The sequence below is a fragment of the Elephantulus edwardii genome, unplaced genomic scaffold, assembly GCF_000299155.1.
Source record: "Elephantulus edwardii isolate Elephantulus edwardi_28Jun2011 unplaced genomic scaffold, EleEdw1.0 scaffold00259, whole genome shotgun sequence".
Taxonomy (NCBI): Eukaryota; Metazoa; Chordata; class Mammalia; order Macroscelidea; family Macroscelididae; genus Elephantulus; species Elephantulus edwardii.
Window position 1 is genome coordinate 3,642,178 of NW_006400009.1, and position 23,053 is coordinate 3,665,230.

A 23,053-nucleotide genomic window follows, 5' to 3' on the forward strand; every position below is an offset into this window, starting at 1 on the left:
ATCCTGATGCTACCAATTGGTCCTGTGGTGAGAATCTTTGTCTTCTTGACATTGAGCCTCAGTCCATATTGAAGGCTGCAGTCCTTGACCCTCTGCAGCAAGTGCATGAGGTCCTCCTCAGTTTCGGCAAGCAGGGTTGTGTCATCTGCATAACACAGATTGTTAATAGATCTTCCACCAATCCTGATGCCACACTTCTCCTCATAGAGCCCAGCCTCTCGGATAATCTGCTCTGCATACAGGTTGAAAAGGTATGGAGATAGGACACATCCCTGGCATACATACACCCTTCCCAGTTTTGAACCATGCAGTGTTACCCTGCTCTGTTCTGACAACTGCCTCTTGGTCCAAGTATAGGTTTCACATTAGCACGATTAAATGTTCTGGGATTCCCATTCTTCTCAGAGTCAGCCACAGTTTGTTATGATCCACACAGTCAAACGCCTTTGCATAATCAATGAAACACAGATAGACATTCTTCTGGTATTCCCTGCTTTCAACTAAGATCCATCTAACATCAGCTACAATATCCCTAGTACCATGACACCTGGGGCTTAGTCCAAAATAAAGATTAATTCCACCCAGTACTCTGAGAAGATCTGCATTTGAATGAATTTGTAGATCCACCTTGGACTTTTGATTGAAGAGATTCACATTTGAAAGAAAGGCAAACAGGAAGGGGCTGGGGTGGGAGATGTGACTGACTTTTTAAATCTGGAACACGTTGTTTGGCTTCTGAGGCAGGGTAAAGTTAGCACCATCAGAACCCACTGCTAGGACTTCAAGTGCAAGGAAGCTGGTGAGTGTGCACAGTCATAGCAATCACCTGGATGCACTGGAGGCACACAAATATGCGGAGGAAGGAAGAGTTTGGGTATGTTTCTTTAGCACTGCCCACCAAGCATGTACAGATGTATGGATAAGCAAAATGGTTGCTGGCTTGATGAGCAAGGAGTCATGAGGATCCCTGGCTTATTGACTTGGCCCCATATTGGGGTTAACACTGCGTGAAGAGATCGACTGGTCTGGAATGCAGGGTTCTTCTAATGTAGCACTCCTGAGTTTGCAGCTGATGTCCTTCTGGACCTAGCCACAGATGGCTGGGGATGAGTTGACCAGAACCCAACCAAATGAAAAGATCCATGCTCTGAGTTAGTTTTGATTGCTAAGCCTGATGGATTGCTCTGGACTGGACTTTGTGGATGCAGATGTCTAAAGTTTCAGAACTGAACAGAAGATTCTTCAACAAAAAGGACATGCAAGTTTCTTCAGAGTATTGACAGGGATGGGGAAATCAGAAATGGACTATCTAAAATGGGGATACTAAAGGATCAAACATAAAATAGCTGACTTGAACACTTTCATAAATGTAATTATTAGTAAGATGATTATAAGGGGAAACCCCCACACACAATATACATGAATGAAATAAATAAATGTAAATGCAAGATTGTATAAAATATAATGTACAATTGTAGAACGAATATGAAGATCCAAGCAGGGGATGGGGGGTGGTAGCAAAAGGGTGAGGATGTTTGGGGGTGGGGGAGATGATTAACCATGAGGTTGTACAATTTGATGGGTGAGAGGGTGAAGTAAACTGGAAGAATCTGATCTGAAAAACAATGTATTTGAATTTTGTAAATAAACTAGTATAAAAAATTTCTAAAAAATAATGCACATTTATGAAACAATATATATGAATGATTGTATGCAAATCAATTAAAAAATATGTAAAACTATTATGTTCGAAATCCAGTACAGGCTCAATAGGATTCAGAATTTACTCAATGGCATCAAGCAACCACAAGACCAATAACAACACTAAGAAAAGTTTAAAACCTAAAAATATTAAATGGAATGCTGGAAGATCAATATGCTAGACATTAGTAAGCCAAAATGGACTGGTACTGACTATGTTAAATTGGATAATCATATGATCTATTGTGCTGGAATTCCAAACTGAAGAGGAATAGCATAATATTTTGTAAAAAAGAACACTTTAAGATCCATCTTGAAGTATAACACTGTCAGTGCCAGCATAATATCCATACACCTACAAGGACTACAAATTGAAGGACTACTATTAAAATTTATATACAAGTAAACCTTCTTCTCCAATGTGCATAAAACATTCTCCAGAATAGATCACATTTTAGATCACAAGGCAAGCATCAATTTTTTAAAAAAAACCAAACATAGAAATAATACAAAGCATCTTCTCAGACCATAATGCTACAAAATTAGAAATTAATAACAAGAGAATAAAGGAGGGAAAAACATACATTTGGAAGCTGAACAAAACCTTGTTTGAACATGAGTGGGTACTAGAAGAAATTTAAAAAATTAAATTACAAAGTTTCTTGAAACAAATTACAATGAAAACATAACTTACCAAAATCTCTGGGAAATAGCCAAAGCAATAATTAGAGGTCAATTTAAAGCAATAAATAAACACATTAAAGGCAGGAAAAAATGACCATTGACTCTAACACAACACCTCCAACCAATTGAAAAATAACAGCAAGAAAACCTGACACCTTCTAAAAAATGGAAATGATAAAAATTAGGGCAGCAAGAAATTAAATAGAAAACAGGAAAAACAATTGAAACCATCCATCAACAAAACTTGGAGTTGGTTCTTCGAAAAGGTCAATAAAATCAACAAACCACTAGCAAAACTAATGAAGGAAAATACATAATCTGAATAAGAGATGTCACTACAGAACAAACTAAAATAAAAAGGCTCACAATGGAATATTATGGAAAATCTATACTCAAAACAAATATGAAAACCTAAAGGAAATGGATAAATATTTTGAAATTCACAATCTACCTAAACTGACATAAACCAAAATTGAACACCTGAACAGACTCATTACAAAAGAAGAAACGGAAAAGGTAATGAAACAATTTCCAGCCAAAAAAACCCTGGACCAGATGGTTTTACAAGTGAGTTTTATCAGATACCCAGAGAAGAACTGACACCAATTCTACATAAACTATTTCAGAAAATAGAAAAAGATGGAATTCTCCCAGACATTCTATGAAGCAAACATATCCTTGATATCAAAGCCAGGTAAAGACACTACCAAACCTACCTAAACTGACACAGACTGAAATAGAACACCTGAACAGACCCATTACAAAAGAAGTAATTGAACAGGTAGTGAACAAACTTTCAACAACAACAAAAAGCCCTGGACCAGATGGTTTTACAAGTGAATTTTATCAAACATTCAGAGAAAAACTGTCACCAGTTCTACATAAAGTATTTCAGAAAACAGAAAAAGACTCATTCTATGAAGCAAACAAATCCTTGGTACCAAAGTCAGGTAAAGACACCATCAAAATAGAAAACTATAGGCCAATATCTCTCATGAACATAGATGCCAAAATCCTAAATAAAAAGAAAATCCTGGCCAAGAGAATCCAAAAATACATTTAAAAAAATCACCATGACCAAGTGGGATTCATAACAGTTGTGCAAGGATGGTTCAACAAAAGAAAAACAATCAGTGTAATCCTTCACATCAACAAAAAAACCCAACAAGAACCACATGATCCTATCAAATGATGCCGAAAAGGCCTTTGACAAAATCCAACACCCTTTCCTGATTAAAACACCCAACAAAAGAAGAATAGAGGGGAATTTCCTCAACATAGTAAAAAGTATATACATCATTCTCAATGTTCTCTTTGAGAACAGGAACTAGACAAGGATGCCCACTATCACTTTTCTTATTCAATATTGTAGAGAAAGTCTTAGTGATTGCAATAAAAGAAGAGAAAGAAGAGGTATCCAAATTGGCAAAGAGGAGGCAAAATTATCTCTATATGCAGATCATATGATAGAATATTTAGAAAACCCTAAAGACTCAGTGAGAAAACTACTGGACATACTTAATTGACCAATTCAGCAAAATGGCAGGATACAAGATCAACATAACAGAAATAAATTGTCTCTCTCTACAAAGAGAATATAACCCAGCTATTCCACTACTTGGAATATACCCTAAGAATATGAGAACTGAGGGACAAACTGAGATTTGTACACCAGTGTTCAGAGCAGCATTATTCACCATCACAAGAACAGCCCAAATGTCCAACCACAAACAAATGAATTGAGAAATTATGGCACATTCACAGTGGAATACTATGCAGCATGCAGGAGTTTTGTAAATTATTGCCTAACTTGGAAGGGACTGGAGAGCATTATGCTGAGTGAACTAACTCAATCCCACAAGGATAAATATTGAATAAGACCGTTATTGTAGAAGGAGTATAAGGATCCAGGAGGGGTGGGAGAGGCTGGAAGCAGAGGGATGTGGATGTACAGGGGGAAGAGGGTATTAATCATTGGATCGTGCAATTTGATGGGTGGGGGGTGAGGGAAATGGAAAGAATTTGTATTAGAATTTTGTAAATAAACTAGTGGGGGGAAAAGCTTGGGGAGGGAGAAGGGAGGAAGAGGGGGTAAAATATGCAACAATGAATGAATGAAAATCTAACTCTTCTGTAAACTTTTGTTAAAATTACAATTAAAATTACTAAATTAATTTTTTAAAACGCCTTTTTGAGAGGATAGGGCTCCCGTGAACATGGTCAATGTTCCCAAAACTCACCGACTTTTTGCCAAAAGTGTGGCAAGCACCAGCCCCACAAAGTGACACAGTACAAGAAAGGCAAAGACTCTCTGTATGCCCAGGGAAAGCGGTGTTATGATAGGAAGCACAGTGGCTTTGGTAGGCAGAACAAGCCAATTTTTCAGAAAAAGGCAAAAACTACAAAGAAGATTGTATTAAGACTAGAATGTGTTGAGCCAAACTGCAGGTCTAAAAGAATGTTGGCTATCAAAAGATGCAAGCACTTTGAACTGGGAGGAGATAAAAAGCAAAAGGGTCAAGTGATCCAGTTCTAAGCTTCATCTTACTTTATCAAGACAATAAACTCTGAGATTTTCCTGTTCACTTCATTTGGGAGGGAAATAAAATGCCGCTTTTCATTATTGGGTGGGGAGGAGAGTTAAAAAGAGATCTGTAGAAATGGAAGAATATATTCTGATTATGTATAGGAAGACTCAATATTGTGAAAATTACAGTTCTACCAAAGGCAATCTACAATTCAATGCAATCCCAAAACAAATACCAATTCCATTCTTCAAGGAGATGGAAAAGGCAATTTCCAATTTTAACTGGAATAGAAGGAGACCCCGAATAAGCAAAGCACTCCTTAAAGAGAGAAACAAGGTAGGAGGCATCTCACTCCCTGATCTCAAATCCTGCTACACTGTCGTAGCGGTAAAGACAATGTGGTACTGGTACAATGACAGACACATAGATCAATGGAATAGAAATGACAATCCAGAAATCAGCTCATCTACCTATAGTCAAGTGATTTTTTTTTACAAGGAGATCAAATCAATTAAGTGGGGAAACAAAATCCTCTTTAACAAATGGTGTTGGCCATATACTAAAATTGGAATGATACAGAGATTAGCATGGCCCCTGTGCAAGGATGACACGCAAACAAATGGTGTTGGCAAAATTAAAAAACCATCTATAAGAAACTCAAGACCTCACGCCATACACAAAAACCAACTCAAAGTGGTTCAAGGATCTAGGAGTAAAACCAAGGACTATAAACATCATCAGAGAAAAACCTGGAAGGACTATAGGAGCCCTAATCCACAATATGAACAGTCTTCCAAGCAACCTGAAAAAGTTGCAACCAGGAGAGAGTAAAATAGATGAATGGGACCTGCTAAGAATCAAATCCCTATGCACATTAAAAAGCTTCTCCAACAAGGTAAAAAGGAAAGCCACAGACTGGGTAATGACATGTCTGATAAGGAACTTATATCTAGAATTTATAGAATACATCAGCACCTTAACAAGATAAACAGTCACCAATAGTAAAATGGGCACAGGATATAAACAGACACTTCACCAAAGAAGACATTCAGATGGCAAACAAACACATGAAGAAATGTTCAAAATCCCTAGATCTGAGAGAGATGCAAATCAAAACAATTATGAGAGATCATTTCACCCCAGTAACAGCAGCAAAGTTCAGCAGAGCAGCAAACAACAAATGCTGGTGAGATTGTAAAGAAATTAGAACCTTTACTCACTGTTGGTGGGAGTGTAAAATGGTGCAACCACTATGGAAGGCAGTATGCACTTTCTCAAAAAGTTGTAAATAAAAATACCATTTGACCCACCAATGGCTTTGATTTTTCTAATGATGCATGATGCAGGAGTGGAGAGGATCCCATTCTGTCCAATAACTAAGCGACCAAACCTGTTGGCGGTGGAGATGCGGACGATGAGCTGAATGGCTTCTTTCCTGTAGAACCTGCCATCCCCGCCCACTCCTGCTGCAGGGCCGGATCCACCGTGGAGATGATACTCTGGATAAAATTCTCCGCGCAGTTAGCGCTGCTCTGGAACACCTTCACCCGCTTCCTCAGCTGGCTTGTGCCTGGCTTCTGATCTGGGTACACCTTGGTCTTGACATTCACGGTCTTTACCATCCTGGAGACTTGCTGTAAGGCATGTGCTAAGCAAGGGAAAGCAGGAGCTGTCACTTTTGCTGTCTTCAAAGATGATATCCTTGATGTCATCCCACATTCATCTGGTCTTTGATCATTGCTGTTCAGTGTTTCACATCTTCCCCCCAACCAAATCTATTAAGATGATTTTAAATCCAGATGGGATAGACTCAAGATCATATTTTGGCTCTCGTGGACTTTTCATTTTCTTCAGCCTCAACTGGAATTTGCACAATTGATGAGTTAAGACCTCCTTAAAAAGCATCAAAGATCTATCAACAAATGATTGGGAAATTAACAGTATAGTCACACAATGGAATACTAATGTAACACTCATGTAATGATTTTATAAAATACTAGATAACATGAGAAGCTAGAGAGCTGAGTAAACTAACTCAGCAGAATAAGGGCAGTCTCATAAGGACAAATACTGCATAAGACCACTATTGTAAAAACAGAATAACAATTAGTAAGAAAGATGTGGATGAAAGTCCAAAAGGGGAAGAGGTGGAGATCAGGGGGTTTGTGGGTGGGGATGTGTGGAAATCACAAGGTCAGAGTTTGGAGTTTGGTGGTTCAGAGGAAGGGGTTGAAGGAAATAGGACAGATCTAGAGGGAACCTAAAAATCCGGGTTGATAGTGGGCATTGATTGATCAATGGTGGTTAATTTTATAGAAGAGTGTATGGGAATGATCTTATGAAAGACAAAGTGAAGGAATGAGTGAAATTTTGTATGCAAATCAGTTTTTTTAAGAAAAAAATACACACTAAAAAACAATGCCGCCATTTTGAGGGCTACAGTGCCCCTGATCCATGTGATAGTATTTTCAATGACCTCAGATGTATAAGCCAGGCAATGAATCAAGACCAAAGGAGGAATTGATGCACTTGAACTTCAGTGTTGTGAAAAGTATTTGCACTGCCATGAATCTTACATGTCCTTTCACCATGTAAACAGAAGGAACTAGTAGATCATGCTTGATAAAGCAGGTCAGAGAAAGACAAGCCTCCAGGAGATGGCTTGTCATAGGGGCTGCAACAGCAATGACTGTCACGGTGATGCAGGGCCAGACAGTGTCATTGTTTTACTTGGGGCTGTTATGACTTGGACAGGATATAATAAAAACCAGGCAGAGTCAAAAGCCTGAATTTGTGATCACTACTTTGTGATGCTTGTGTGTCAAAGACCTGAAATAGACTTTTCAAAGCTATAGTACATTTTCTCCCCTAATTTTGACAGGAGATTCAAAGTGCAGAGCAGATGAAAAAATGGAAAGAGAGGCTTAAGGAAAAGTACTATTCTGCAGAAATCGAAGATGACTACCAGCCTGTCACGCAACAAGAATTTCGAGAGTAAGTATTTGTTCTTCTCAGGGAATTACAAGGTATGGGGGGGGAGGGGGGGGGAGAATGGGTCACATCATTATTTTCCTGTATCTTATTTTACCTCAACTCCATTTTACTTTTTAAAAATTAAACACAAATACTCCTTTGACTAAATGTGAGGTGACAATGAGGCTAATTGATTCAGTCATACATTTGTAAGAAACTCATTTATTCTTGATAGGTATTAGCAGAGAATACCAGAAGAATGTCTATCTGTGTTTCATTGATTATGCAAAGGCATTTGTGTGCATCATAACAAACTGTGGCTGACTCTGAGAAGAATGGGAATCCCAGAACATTTAATTGTGCTAATACAAAACCTATACTTGGACCAAGAGGCAGTAGTCAGAACAGAGCAGGGTAACACTGCATGGTTCAAAATATGGGAGGGTGTACGCCAGGGATGTATCCTGTCTCCATACCTTTTCAACATGTATGCAGAGCAGATTATCCGAGAGGCTGGGCTCTATGAGGAGAATTGTGACTTCAGGATTGGTGGAAGATCTATTAACAATCTGTGTTATGCAGATGACACAACCCTGCTTGCCGAAACTGAGGAGGACCTCATGCACTTGCTGCAGAGGGTCAAGGACTGCAGCCTTCAATATGGACTGAGGCTCAATGTCAAGAAGACAAAGATTCTCACCACTGGACCAATTGGCAGCGTCAGGATGGATGACGAAGAGATTGAGATTGTTCACAGCTTCAGTTTGCTCGGCTCCACAGTCAACACCCTTGGCACCAGCAGTCAGGAAATCAAAAAGCGTATCGCGATGGAAAAGTCTGCTGTTAGGGACCTCTCTAAAGTACTCAGGAGCAACAGTGTCTCTCTGGAGACTAAGGTGCACCTGATACAGACCATGGTATTTGCAATCGCTTGTTATGCATCAGAGAGTTGGACAATGACCAGGGAGGACAGAAGGAGAGTGGATGCTTTTGAGCTGTGGTGCTGGAGAAGGGTACTGAATGTACCCTGGACTGCCAGGAAAACAAACAGATTTCTCTTAGAGAGGATTAAACCAAGCTACTCCTTGGAGGCAAGGATTCTGGGGCTTCGTCTGACATACTTTGGACATGTTGCCAGGAGGGACGGGTCCTTGGAGAGGGACATCATGCTTGGGAGGGTTGAGGGACAACGCAGGAGGGGAAGACCCTCTATGAGATGGATTGATTCGGTGACTGGGGGAACCGGGACGGGTGTGTCAGAGGCAGTGTGGTTGGCGCAGGATAGAGCAGGGTTTGGGGCTGTTGTGCATAGGGTCGCTATGAGTCGGAAACGACTCGACGACACATAACAACAATTACATATTACTTTATGTCTAGGGTACTAATTAGATCAATAAATGGCCATGTTTTGGAGCATGCTGTCGACAACTCATAATAACTCCATGAGTAACACTGAAACCCTGCCCAGTCCTAAGCCACCGTCATGATCTCTGCTATGCCCACTGTTGCAGTCACTGCCAGTCTACCTCACGGAGGGTCTTCTCTTTAGGTGACCCTCTACTTTTCTTAGCATGCTTTTTTTCCCCAAGGACTGGCACCTCTGGACAGCATGCCCAAAGTATATGAGATGACATTTCACCATCCTAGCTTCTGAGGAGCACCAGGATTACATTTCCTCCAAGACAAATTTTATCTTTGGAGAGTTAACTGCTGCTGCTGTTTGGTTGTTCCATCTGAATCAACACACAGCTGACCCTCCAGCAAGGAAATACATCAGATGCGGTATATCGCAGAGTTTGCTCAGCTTTCTCTTGTGGAGCAGTTGCTCGGTTCAAATGGTGTGCCTTTGGGTTAGCAGCGCAGCTCCCTACCACTAGCCCCAGTTTCCTTGGGCAGTCGTACTATACTCTTCACCAACTCAAAAGGCATCAGTTCTTCAGTCTTCCTAGTTCACTGCCTAACTTTCACATACCATGTCTTGAGTTAGCCACATAGGTCAATAATATTACATCATTGTTCTTTGGTCCTTGGAGAGGTCCTTGACAGCAGATTTCCCCAATGCGACACATCTCTTAATTTCTTGACTGCTACTATCATGGAGTTGAGTGGATCTAAGTAAAATGAAATCCGTGAAAATGTCAATCCTTACTCCATTTATCATGATTTATCCAATGGTGAAGATTTTTCGCCCCCTTGCTGTGTAAAGCTGTAAGCTTTGAACTTCTTCACTAAGTGTTTCAAGGCTTCTTTGCTTTCTGCAAGCAAGGTCATCATCTATATATCACAGGTTACTGATATGTCTCTTCTTCCAATCCTGATGCCACATTCTTCAAATAATCCAGATTCTCAAATTATTTGTTCAGCACACAGATTAAATAGATATGTGGAGAAAGGATACAACCCTTACACACCTTTCCTGATTTTACATCATGCAATGTTCCCTTTTCTGTTTAGATGACTGATTATTGGTCTATTCACAGGTTCCACATGAACAAAATTAAAGGTTCTGGAATTTCCATTTTCAGTGTTATCTACAATTTCTTTTGATCCATACAAATGCCTTTACATATAGTCAACAAAATAGAGGTAAACGCGTTTTCAGTATTCTGTGCTTGTGGCCAGAATCTGTCTAACTTAGCAATGATGACCCCCCCATTCCACAACCTCATCAGAATCCAGTTAGCATTCCTGGCAATTCCCAGTCAGTACACTGTTCTAGTAATTTTAAATAATCTTGAGCACTATTTTACTTTCACACAGCAGAATCTTACTTTGGCAAGGTTTTACTAGCCTTAATAATAACAACCATATTTTAGCTTTAATTTTCCTACTCAAGATATTTAACAATAAGTTTCAATATCCTACTCTCCCTATTTACACAAGAAAGTGTATTAGTGATTCATTTTCTTTTAAATTATCTTCTAGACTTTTTTTATATGCCATGGAACTGGAGAAGGAATTACACAATGTCAATTTAAAACTAAGCCAAATGATGAAAAAGCTTCCAACTGCACAAAACTGAAAGAAGTGGAGGTGAGAATCTATAATCACAGAACATTTTTTCCTAAAGAGAGATTAGTGTTATTTCCATCATCTTCCATATTCATCATCCTCATTTCACACATACTTTAAAGGCTTCACCACCTATCATCACACTATCCTCAAATTCTATGATAACTGTCAAATAAGTTCCCAGAACGAAGCACCTCTGAGTGGGACTAGAGGAACCCTGGTGATATAGGGGGTTAAGGACAGGCTGCAACTTGGAAAGCTGGCACTCACCACCCATTCTTTGGGAGAAAGACGAAGTGGTCTACTGCCAATGATTTACAACTTTAGGAAGTGGACAGGGCTGTGTGCAGGAGGGCTGCTATAACTCAGAACCAACTCACTGAGAGTGGGTTTAGTTTCATTTTCTGGAGTGGGACTCACCAAACAATCCCTGTATATGACAACATACTTCCAGAGCATGACCTCACTGACCCAGAAAGGATTCCACAATAAGACTCAGTTAAATTCTACGCTTATGAAGACAAAGTACAAACTAATGCTTCTTATAGTTTATGGGACAGTTCTCTCTTATTCAAATAAGATACAAGGTTTCTTCATAGTCACCCTATAGAAGAACTGCATTATTTGACTTTGAAAATAAGATGCCTAAGATTCTGGAAAACAATTAAATGCAGTCACAAAATAATACCACTTCCCAATTCTATCTCCTAAGAAAAGATCGAGACCAAGTATCAAACAGAGTCTTCCAACTAATGGCAGAAACTAGTATCTTCAAATTGGAAATTATTTATACAGTTTCTTAGTAGTATGTCTACAATTTCCCAAATGTGCGTCTTCATTTACTTTTTTTTCAAAAAAGATCTAGAATATCAGAGCATAGAAGTTATGTTTCAAAAGTGTAAGTAAGTGTATTACAAGTGTCCTGACTAGCAGAACAGTTGGCTTTGGAAACTGAAGGAAACTTATTATTTCTAGGCTACATAATACCTTCCTAGAGTAATCACAAGGAGGTCTGCTGGCCTAGTAGTAAGGAGTTATGCTGCCAACCCAAAGGCAGGCAGTTTGAATCCACCAGATGTTAACTGGAAGAAAGATGAGCCATCTCCTTCCATCCAATTTACAGCCTCAGACCCACTGGAAGGTCAGCTATGAGTCAGTTTTGACTCAATGGCACATAACAATAAACACAAGTTCTCTTAACGAACACATTGCTTGATCATAGCCCTTCTACATTCATGCTTTATAGGACCTAGCTTTGAAACTTAGAGGAATATCTTAATCACCACTTACCTTCAACAGGTCAATTTTGTCTTGGAGACTACAATCATATTTTCGTGAACAGATATTCACCACAATAAAAGATGCTAACTGTTCTCTAAGTCTCCCCCCTCCCCAACAGCAACAGGGTGACCAACAATATGGGTCTTCTCCTTGCCTTTCCACTCCACTCCCAAAAGCTGCTGTCAGTCCTCAAATGGTTTAAACTAATCCAGTTGGTTCCCTACCCATGGTTCTTGGTTCGGTAATTCAAACAAGGCCGAAGAACATTAAGGGTATTAAAGACACCATGTGTGTGGTTTGAAAAACAAAACACAACACCACAAAGGTGGGAAAACAAACATTTACAATGACTTAGAACATTAAAGATTAAGTTGTTTTATTATAAAAGTCTATACAACGAAGTGCCAGACACAGTAATGCAATTACATTGGTGGACATATATATCTATATATTTTTTGTATATAGATATTGTTTTGACTTGTACCCAAGTAAAATGATCACAATTGCCTAACTCTAGCACCTACTGCTCAGCTATGACACATACAGCACTGTCACACAGCACAAGTGCTGCCATGCCACTCCCACCTACTCTATTTAACAGCCAGACATTAACAAAGAATAACAAACATCATGAAGCAGCTGTTAATTTTAAAATGAAACCAGTCAGGCCACTGACTTATAAAAATATGGTACTCATATAGATTTAAGCATTATAAAGAAGGAATATATTATTTAAAACATTTAAATAGTGCATATGGACATTTTTGCATGTGGTATATAAAACACAAACATTCATATAAAACAATACAGTGCACATTAAATCTGATGTTTGGATACACTCCTGTCTGGAGACTGAAAGAAATAAACTGAAATGCACACCGTGTGATGGATTCAAATCAAAGTGATATCTCTTCTGTTGTTTTCAAGGTCTATAATATGAATAACCTAGCTTTATCAAAAGGAAATCATGCAAAAAGGGCTATATTTAGTGCTTGTTTGATTCTCCAACTACACATTCACTATCACTGGATTTTCCCCTCCCCCCAAAAAAGGCATTGCACACACAGGTGAAATGTTGAAGTACTAGAAATACTATTTATTACCAAGCTACTTCACGTGTTCACTACGTAATAGTGCCAGGAATCTGAGGTTCATGCTTTCCTCACTTTATTAAAGGATGCTGCAAATGTCTGGTTTTGTATGGAACAAACTGTAGTAGATATTAGCTAGTAAGAAAATCATGCAGGACTCACTGCATGCAAAATATGGCCACAGTCAAAAATGAGACACATCAATCCAAAAAAGCACCAAGGGGGAAAAAATTAACACTCAGATTAAGCCTGATCACAATCTGCTATTAATGACTGTTGAGAACTAAGCACAAAGAATGTCACTGTTCTGTGAAAATAATTAGCAAAATGATACTAGTAGAGTACCTAAAGCCATGCAAAGCCAACACAAAAAAGTATGCTTGAAGTACATGCCACGGGGCTCACCACTACACAACTCTAACAGGCTGCTTTAAACAGCACAAAATTGAGCAATAGAAGGTGTTTGGGTGGATTTTACTAATTAAAAGAAAAAATAACAATGTAACCCTCCCTAAAGGTACATGTAAAAAAATGAAGTGGTATTAGCCCTTGTTAAAAACAAATTTACTTTAGGCATAAGAATTATTTTGCCAATTTAGGCCCAGTTGATTGAACATACAAATCTGAGCACCAACAGACTTCCCACATACTGACATGGCTATTTTCTCACATTATCTGGAGGTGGGTGGGGGAACAACACAGATCTGATCCCGACAAATCACATCATAATCAGCTGATACACAGTAAAGGAACTGAGGAAACAAACAGTAACTTAAGTCCCATAGGCAGCATGTGGTATGATTCAGTTCTGTGTGTGATGTGTTATTTTCAATATACTAAGAAAGGTCACTTTTTGGTCTACCCATTGTTATCTTCATCCAGAAGCTGTGTGACCACTGAATTAGGAAATCTTGCTAACATACTACCTGTGAGAGAGTGTCATCTTAGGAATTGAACAGAAAAGTGATCCCATAGGAGGACTTGAAATTTCAGTCTGATTTGGTTTTCTAGGAAAAGATAGAACACAGTTGCATATTTGCACTTTTATAGGCTTTTCTTTCAAATTTTCAGTCATTCTGTAAGAAAAAGGCAACCGAAGAATTCAGTGTGGTGTGAAGATTTTCCTCTCAAATTTCTTCAGTAATGAAAAAAATAATAAAGTTGTTAATAACAAAAAACTTGTATTTCCAAAGTTCTTGAGTTGAAAGGACAGAATTCTAGTCTTTTGGGGAAAGCATGTATCTGTAGTACAAAACAATGAAGGAAACTGCATTTACTAAAGGTGAAGAGGAGAGTCTGTGGTCAATATGGAACATCACTGACGCTCCCTCTAGAGGGCCTACTGACCCTCCCAGCATTCTTTAGTGGCACCATAACCAAGTACAAAATGAAATTCTCTGAGTGCCTGACAAAATGAAATCAAGTATCAGCCAAGAATACACGGTGGTAGCTTCAGGAATACAAATGATTTTAGGATGCTTTATATGGATTTTGAAGAATCTTGTTTGCTGATAAGAACCTCAAGAAGCCTAAGTTTGGCTTTGATTTTCTTGTACTCTTTGTACTCCTCAAGCACAGGAACACGATCCTCTTTTTGGGCATTCCTAAGAGAAAACAGAAAATCTTTAATATTCTAGAGATTATCTGGAAAATAGAGACCCACAAGTTGTCCAATATAAGTTACCAAATTTTAAGTTTGAAAGTTATCAAAAAGCCACCCTGCAAACAAAAAGATCAGGATTCACTAATCCAGGCATTACAGTGTTGGGATGTTAGAGTAAGAGGAACTGAAAGAAAAAAAAAGATTACTGACTTACTAGCCCATCTCCAAGGAATGTTTCTGATGGCTCCCTATATACAAGATAGAGATTAAATGGGCTTATACTCTATCAATCACCAAGGTAGTTAACCAGAAGTAAACAAAATATTTTAATAAGACAGCCATTACTGGACCCTGCCAGGTCTGTCAGTGAGTATTAAATCTATACATCTATACTAGATCATTTCAGACAGCTAATTGCAACTTCAATTAACTGATACATAAAACATTTTATTCTAACGAAGTTTTCTCAATTATGACCCAAGGCAAGCCAATTTAATTACTGCGTGAATTCATTCTAACTATAAATATGAGCAAAATTTTCTTCCAAAAAACAAAGTATTTGGAAAATGCATTCCTCATCTCGAGATTTTCTTAAACATGTATGTCAGTCTATTTTAAGGAAACACATTTGGGAATCTGCAGTACAGTTATTGACTTAATAAAATGACCCAAGTTAAGAAAAACACTCTGAGCCCTGAGTTCATGTAACTCTTATTCCTGGCTATCATTTGAACCAGAATGAACTTTTTTATTAGAAGAGCCAAGCATTTAATATAGCCAAAAGGTGAGAAGAGTCCAAAGGTCCATCAATAGAAGAATGAATAAACAAAATGTGATACTGGAAATACATCCAGTTGTTGTTAGGGGTCACTAAGTCAACTGCAAATCATAGCAACTCTATGTAAACAACAGATCTAAACCTCGCCCTATCCTGCACCACCCGGGTAAGCTCTGCTATATCGAGCCCTCAGTCAGTCCATCTTCATAAGGGCCTACATATATGGAATAATATTTAAAGTGAATAATGGATTATTCAGTTATAAAGTGAAATGAGGTCCTGATACATGTTAAGCCATGAACCTTCAAAACAGGCTAACTGAAAGAAATAAAATATAAAAAGGCAAATATATGATCCCACTTAAATAAAATATCTAAATGAGGCAAATGCACAGAGATAAAAGTTCATCAGTGGTTATCTAGTGCAGATGGAAGGAGGAAAAGGGAAGTTAATGCTTAAAAAGGTGCTGTGATTCTGTTAAAGATGATAAAAAAAATTTAGAAAAGTATGTGGTGATGGAAACCTGGTGAATGCAATTCATAGTGCTAAGTTGAACACAGAAAAATTGTTATAATGGTAAATGGTTTTTATGTATATATACCACAATAAAATATTTATTAGTGATTACAAAGGGCTGAGGTGAGGAAGTAGTTAAGTTATGTAAGAAGTACTGAGTTTCCCTTTGGGGTGCAAGAAAAACTTCTGGAAATGGAGTGATGGTAACTGTAACTTACAACATGGTAAATGGGAGTAAACAGACTGTAAACGTAATAAATATTAAAATCAAATGTTTCATTTTATGTATTTTGGTGCCAGGACAAAACCAGAATGCAGCTGGGTCACATACTAGACAAAAAGCCAGGCCACGTAATAATACAGAGGTCACATGGCTACCACATTGTTTCTCTCTCATTCATTACAATCCAGCCTGTAAACTGCATGGGAAGAGACTGCTCATCGTCCTCCTATGGAGCTGCAGCCACCTAGGGACACTAACACCAGAGCCTCCTATACTGTTAATCACCTTGGAAATGGTAAGCCTGGAATCTCAAAAAGCTAAGCCGAAGGATCTCAGTATAACAAGTGAGAATTCAAAGTAGCTGAAGACAGCATTTCTACTACAGGACTTTTTCTAAAGAGGTCCAATAACCTCATAGTTTTATAATCTCCCTATAGGAATGATGGAGCATTGTGTGTATTGTAATTGATTTTATGAAATAAAACATGCATGAAGGATTGATGGGGGGGGACTCTACATATGCTCTGTAAACTTTCATTAAAACCTAACTGTAAGAATTAAAGAGTAAATATGTAAAATTTTAAAAATATACAAGTACTGCCATTCAATTAGGCTTGAGTTGAAACATAGCTAACCCTCCAGCAGATTTTCAGAGGCTGTAAACTGCACAGGGGAATATAGAAGCTCAATTCAGATGAGGCCCATGGCATCTGAAATTTGAACAATGAGTAAGGATGACAGAAGAATCAATGACTCTCAGTTGTGGTGCTGGAGACTACTATATATCCCATGAACTGCCAAGAGAAAAATAGGTCTGTCTGGAAGAAAAGTGAAACCAGGGTGCTCCTTGGAAGCAAGGCTGGTAACACTCAGCCTCACATACTCTGGGCACCTTGTCAGGACCTGTCCACCATGCTTAGAAGGGGGGACGGTCAGCAGAAGAGAAAAAAGACTCTCAATAAGACAAGCTGACTCTGTGTCTGTAATTAGGACATTCAAGTGTGTTGGAGCTGGTGAGGACAGCAGAGGACAGGGCAGGTTTCAGAACCATTGTTCACAAAGTTGCTATGAGTCATACTTAATTCAGTGGCACATACTACCACCACCAGCACTGAAATATGTCTACTTCGGCTCTGATTTATCCTTGCCATTAATAACAGGACTTCAGAGGCACAGGATTTTTTTTTTTAAAATGTACATTTTCAGAGCTAAACATCCTTATAGGCATAATTGCCAAATCCTTTATGTTTACCATTATGAGCACTTGTAAATTAAGGAAGAATGACAATTCAATTTTGTGATACCCAACAAACCTTCCATTTTGTTTATAAAATGCTTCTTCAAATTCTCGTAATGTTTTACGTAGTTTCTTTTTCTCAGCTCTGGCTTTCCAAAGTTGCTCTAATAATTCAGGCCTAAAAATAAAAGGAGAGGAAAACACTTAAATGGGACTACTGGCTCTTTATGTTCTAGCTGCATTTTAAAATCAGGTGGAGAGTAGCCTTAAGAACATACTACACCCATGCTCCACCAGAGACTAATGAAATCCCAAGAAAGTAGAACACAAAATCAATACCTTACAAAAAACTGTATAGTGCAGCCAGAATTACGAATTAATGTCATACAACAAGCTGACAGAGCAAATCAGCAGATTAATGTTCAGTTTGTTCCTGTACTCTGTCAAACATTAAATGCAAGATTTTCATTTTTAAAAGTAATAATTATAAAGGAAATAACAGTTATCTGTTGTCACACTATTAAAAAACACTTTTTTAAAAGATGTGATCCCTTCATCACTGTGTTAATTTCCTTTGTTGTTGTTTGCTGTTGAGTTGGAATCAACAAATAGCTGGCCCTCCTGAGGTTTTCAGAGTCAGTAAATCACACGGGAGGAACGTGGCCACCCTTCTCCTGCAGAGCAGCTGGTGTATTTGAACTCCTCTGGGTTAGTTTTAATTATTTGATAGATCTATTGTTGTAATAAGCTATACACTATATAAAATATAATTAATTCTATTCTAAAAATAAAATTACAAGCCATCATACTTACATAGAAGCTGCTCGAGAACTTGACAATCGAAGATCCAGAACCAGTTTTTCTTGATTTTCTTCAACATCAGATTCTGAATTTTCCAACGAACTTGAAAAAGACTGTGCCTGTACAGCAGTTTTCAAGATATCACTTAGCTCAGATGACAGACTAACACCGTCTTCTTCTTCTTCCTAAAAGTATATCCACATACAAAAATCAAATAGGCCGTGACTTTCAACCTTTCCCCTGAAACAAGATCAGAGAATGGGTTCTCTTCAATGATTACCACCTTGATTTCTTCAAAGAAATGTGCAGTTTCTCCTTCTATGATTGGCTGTAACATCTGCCCCCTTCGCTTGCTGGATGGAGATCCCTGTAATCAACAACAAACAAATGGTTTACACTGTAAATATTTCAAATTCTCAGAAATCATTACTGTTTTCCATTCTCCCTGTACTGTAGTGGATTGCTGTGATGGCATAATCTACAGGGAGTTGCGCCACTGCCTCAAAGGCAGCACCCTTTTAGCTGTTCTAATAAACAGCCCACTCCACAGGAGACAAACAGGCAGTCTCTTCTCATGCAAAATACAACCTCAGAAAAATGCAAGAGAAAGGACTATTTCTAAGGTCTTCTTTAGCCACTGGCTTTGTGACTTTCAACACATTGCTGGGTTGTTGCTGTTAAGTGCCATCGAGTACAACTCTTAGTGACCTTACGAACAACAAACCTAAACCATGTCTAATCCTGTGCCATTCTCATCACCTCTGATATACTTGAGCTCTTTGCTGCAGTTACTGGGTCAATCCATGTCACTGCAGGTCTTCCTCTTTTGCTGACCTTCCGCATGATGGCTCTTTCCAATGAATAGCTTCTTTTAGCAACATGTTCAAAATATGTGAGTTGAGTTTTGCCATCCTTGCCTCTATGGAGCACTCTAGCTGCACCTTCTCCAATATCTGTTTTCCTTTTTGGCAATTTAGTATTCTTCTCAATACTACAACGCAAAGGCATCAATTATTTCTATCACCTTATTCATTGTTCAGTTCTCAGACACATAGTTAAGTGACTGGAAAGATCATGACTTGAATCAGGTGCGCCTTAATTTAGTCCTCAAATACCATTGCTCCAGAATCGTTTGTAGAGATTCCTGACAGCAGATTTTCAAGCTTCAAGTCTTCCTTACTTTCAGTGTGCAAGTTGTATCATCTGTATAATGCAGGTTGTTAATAAGTCTTCCTATCTCGATGCCACATTGTTCTGCAGAGTCCAGCCTCCCAAATGATTTGCTCATGAAACAGACTGAATAAGTTACAAGAAAGGATACAGCCCTGACACACATCTTTCTGGATTTTAAACCATGCAGAATTCCCTTAACCTATCTGGACAGCAGCTTCTTGGTCTAGTGTAGGTTTTTTATGAGCATAATTAAGTGTTCTGGGATTTCCATACTTCTCAATGTCAGACAGTTTGCTATGATTCTGGTAGTCTCTGCTTTCTGCTAAGATCCATCTAACATCAGCAATGGTGCCATGGCCTCTTGTAAATATAACCTGAACTTCTGGCAGTTCTCCGCTAATGTGCTGATCTAGCTGTTTTTTAGATGAAGTTCAGCAATATTTTGCTTGCATGTGATATTAATGATATTGTTTGATAATTTCCACTCTCTGTTGGATCACCTTGTTTGAAAATAAGAACAAATATGGATCTCTTCCAGTCTGTTGGCCAGGCAGCTGTCTACCATACCATATTTGTTCGCAGAGATTGGTGAGCATGTCCAGGGCTGCCTCTGTTAATTGACTAAACATGAAATCAAGCTACATTAGTAATAACTGGTGACTGGAATGCAAAAGTTGGTTGGGTAAGACCATGTAAATATGAGGTTCCCTGTGGTCCACGAAAGGGATTAGACTGTCAATAATGAAAATAAAGTAAATGGCACTTTTGGGGTGGGGAAATGCAAATAAATTTTGCAGAATGCTAATGTAGGGATTGGTCACTTTTGCCATCCAAGTTTAAACTGAGTAGACTCAGAGGCAAATACAGGGTCCTCCAAACCACTGAGAAAGAACCCAAAATATCTATGCACACCAGAGGAGAACGTGACACCAGAGGGAGAGTATGGGACCAATGGAACAAAGCCAAGAGACAGTAGCAGATGTAGTAGCAGAAGCAAAGATGGTGGAGAACTACAGACCGGGGTCAGAGTTGTACACTAAAAAGGTGTGCACTTGTTGGCAAAAAGGGTGCCTGTGAGCACAGAATGGCAGAGTTAGAGCTGCTGAACCAAGGAGCTGGACCAAGGCAGAGTGAAGATGGTATATAACTAGCAGAACTAAGACAATTTGGAGAACTAATATGCAGCCGTGGATGCAAGGAGATTTGGAGGATAGCTGCCTCATTAAAAGATTGGAAGAAACCTGAATTTGTTCTAATTCCCAAGAAAGGTGATCCCACACAAAGAGGAAATTATCGAACAACATTATTATTATTATTATCACATATAAGCAAAATACTGCTGAAGATCATTCAAAAACAGCTAGAACAGTACATAGATAAAGAACTGCAGAAGTTCAAGCAGGATTCGGAAGAGGCTGTGGTACCAGGGAGATCACTGGTGATGTCAGATGGATCCTGGCTGTAAGTAAAGAATACCAGAAGAATGTCTATGTAAGTAAAGAATATCAGATGAATGTCTATTTATGCTTTATTGACTATGCAAAGGCATTTGACTATGTGGATCATAACAAGTTATGGCTAACATTAGGAGTCCCAGAGCATTTAACTGTGCTCATGCAAAACCTATACCTAGATCACGAGGTTGTTGTGTAAACTTGAGCAAGGGAATACTACATGGTTTAAAATTAAGAAGAGTGTGTTCGGGTTGCATTCTCTCTCCATACGTACTCATCAGTACACTGAGCAAATTATTCGAGAAGCTGAACTCTATGAAGAAGAATGCAGCATCAAGTCTGGAGGAAGATTCATCAATAACCTGCATTATGCAGATGAACCTTACTTGATGAAAGTGAGGAGGACCTGAAGCACTTGTTACAGGATTTCACAGAATACAGCCTTCAATAAGGATTGCATCTGAACACCAAGAGAATGGTAATTCTTACCACTGGGCCGCTAGCTCACATCATGATAGATGGAGAAAAGAGTGGAACTATCAACACCATCATCTGGATCCACAATCAACAGCCATGATACCAGTAGTCAAGGGATCAGAAAATGTACTACACTGATCAATCTGCAGTCAGGGTCCTCTTCAAATTATTGAATAAGGCTTTTTAAATTTCTAAATGGTAAGCTTTATTTATTTTATTTTTTTAATTGGAGCTTTTTATCAGCAGCTCTCAACTTTTCTGACCCTACGAGTTGAAGAAAGTGAAACTTCATCTCACATTGGAAAGACCTTGGAAAAGGGCATCATCCTTGGAAGGGGACAGGGTCAGTTAAGTAGGGGAAGACCCCTGAGAAGATGAACTAATACAGGCACTTATGGGCTGGAGCATGTCAGAGATGGGCAGGACGGCACAGGACAGAGCAGGTTCAGATGCACTGTTCAAAGGGTCTAGAAGTCGCAGCTGATTAGGCTGCCAACAACTCACCTTTTTGGTCTCTGGAACTCCTTTATCCTTTCTAAAACAATTACAGTTTTATTGGCATAATTTGTATACCATAAAATTCACTTGTCTGAAGTATATATTTCAGTGGTTTTTAGTATATTCACCAGTGAATGCAACCATCACCAATATCTAATTCCATATAATTTTCATTACCACAAAGAAACACCAATGTACATTCTCCCTATTTGTCTGTTTTGTCTAAACCTAGGTAAATTATTATGTGTCATCAAATCGGAACAGATACATAGCTGACCTTCCAGTGCATTTTCAGAGGCTGTCAATCACAGAGGAGCAGAATGCAATTTTTTTCTCCCACAGAACAGATGGTGAATTTGAACCACCTGCGTCTGGACTGGCAACATGACAAATCATATATCATATGATAGGTAGGATATGTGTCTGGTTTCTATCACTCAGCGTGTTTTCAGAGTTCACTCATGTTGTAGCATTTATGAGTCATGTAATTTTTTTTTCATTCTACATTATTCAGATGATGCAAATGTGCTTGCTGAAGTGAAGAGGTCTTGCTACTTGCTGCAGAAGATCAAATCCCTCCAATATGGATTACATCTCAAGATCAAGAAAACAAAATTCCTCACCACTGGACCAATAGTCAGTATCATGATGGATGGAGAAAAGACTGAAGTTGTTGATGACTTCATCCTCCTTGGAGTCACAATCAGCACCACTGGGGCAGCAGTAAAAAAAAATCAAAAGACCTGGGAATGGACTGCCAGCCTGGCCACAGCACGCCAGCCAGACATCTGTAACCTCACCAAAGTACTCACACGTGACGACCCAAGCCAGGGCCACTGGTGCAAAGCCGTACAGCTGCAACCTAAGTGAGGTCCCTGCGAAGCCCCACAAGGGCAGGTAGCCCCACCAGGCATGAGAAGGACAGGTGCAAACTGAGTGAGGCCCTTGCGTGTGTCCACCCTGAAACTAGCCCTGCCAGGCATCAGCAAGACATCTGCAACCTGAGTGAAGTCCCATGTATCC

The 23,053-nt window shown here is 38.9% G+C and overlaps 2 protein-coding genes across 2 annotated transcripts in view; one reads left to right on the forward strand and one right to left on the reverse strand.

Annotated features, from left to right (window-relative positions):
• PKD2L2 (polycystic kidney disease 2-like 2) overlaps positions 1-14,687 on the forward strand; it is a 109,112-nt gene extending 94,425 nt beyond the window's left edge. The window contains exons 13-14 of the mRNA XM_006899500.1: positions 7,795-7,907; positions 14,636-14,687. Coding sequence (XP_006899562.1) covers positions 7,795-7,907; positions 14,636-14,687 — 165 coding nt within the window. The remainder of the gene's footprint in view (positions 1-7,794; positions 7,908-14,635) is intronic.
• Positions 14,688-14,750: 63 nt separating this feature from the next.
• The window catches only part of FAM13B (family with sequence similarity 13, member B), a 67,366-nt gene continuing 59,063 nt past the window's right edge, over positions 14,751-23,053 (reverse strand). The window contains 4 exon segments of the mRNA XM_006899501.1: positions 14,751-14,874; positions 17,704-17,805; positions 18,441-18,613; positions 18,712-18,795. Coding sequence (XP_006899563.1) covers positions 14,751-14,874; positions 17,704-17,805; positions 18,441-18,613; positions 18,712-18,795 — 483 coding nt within the window.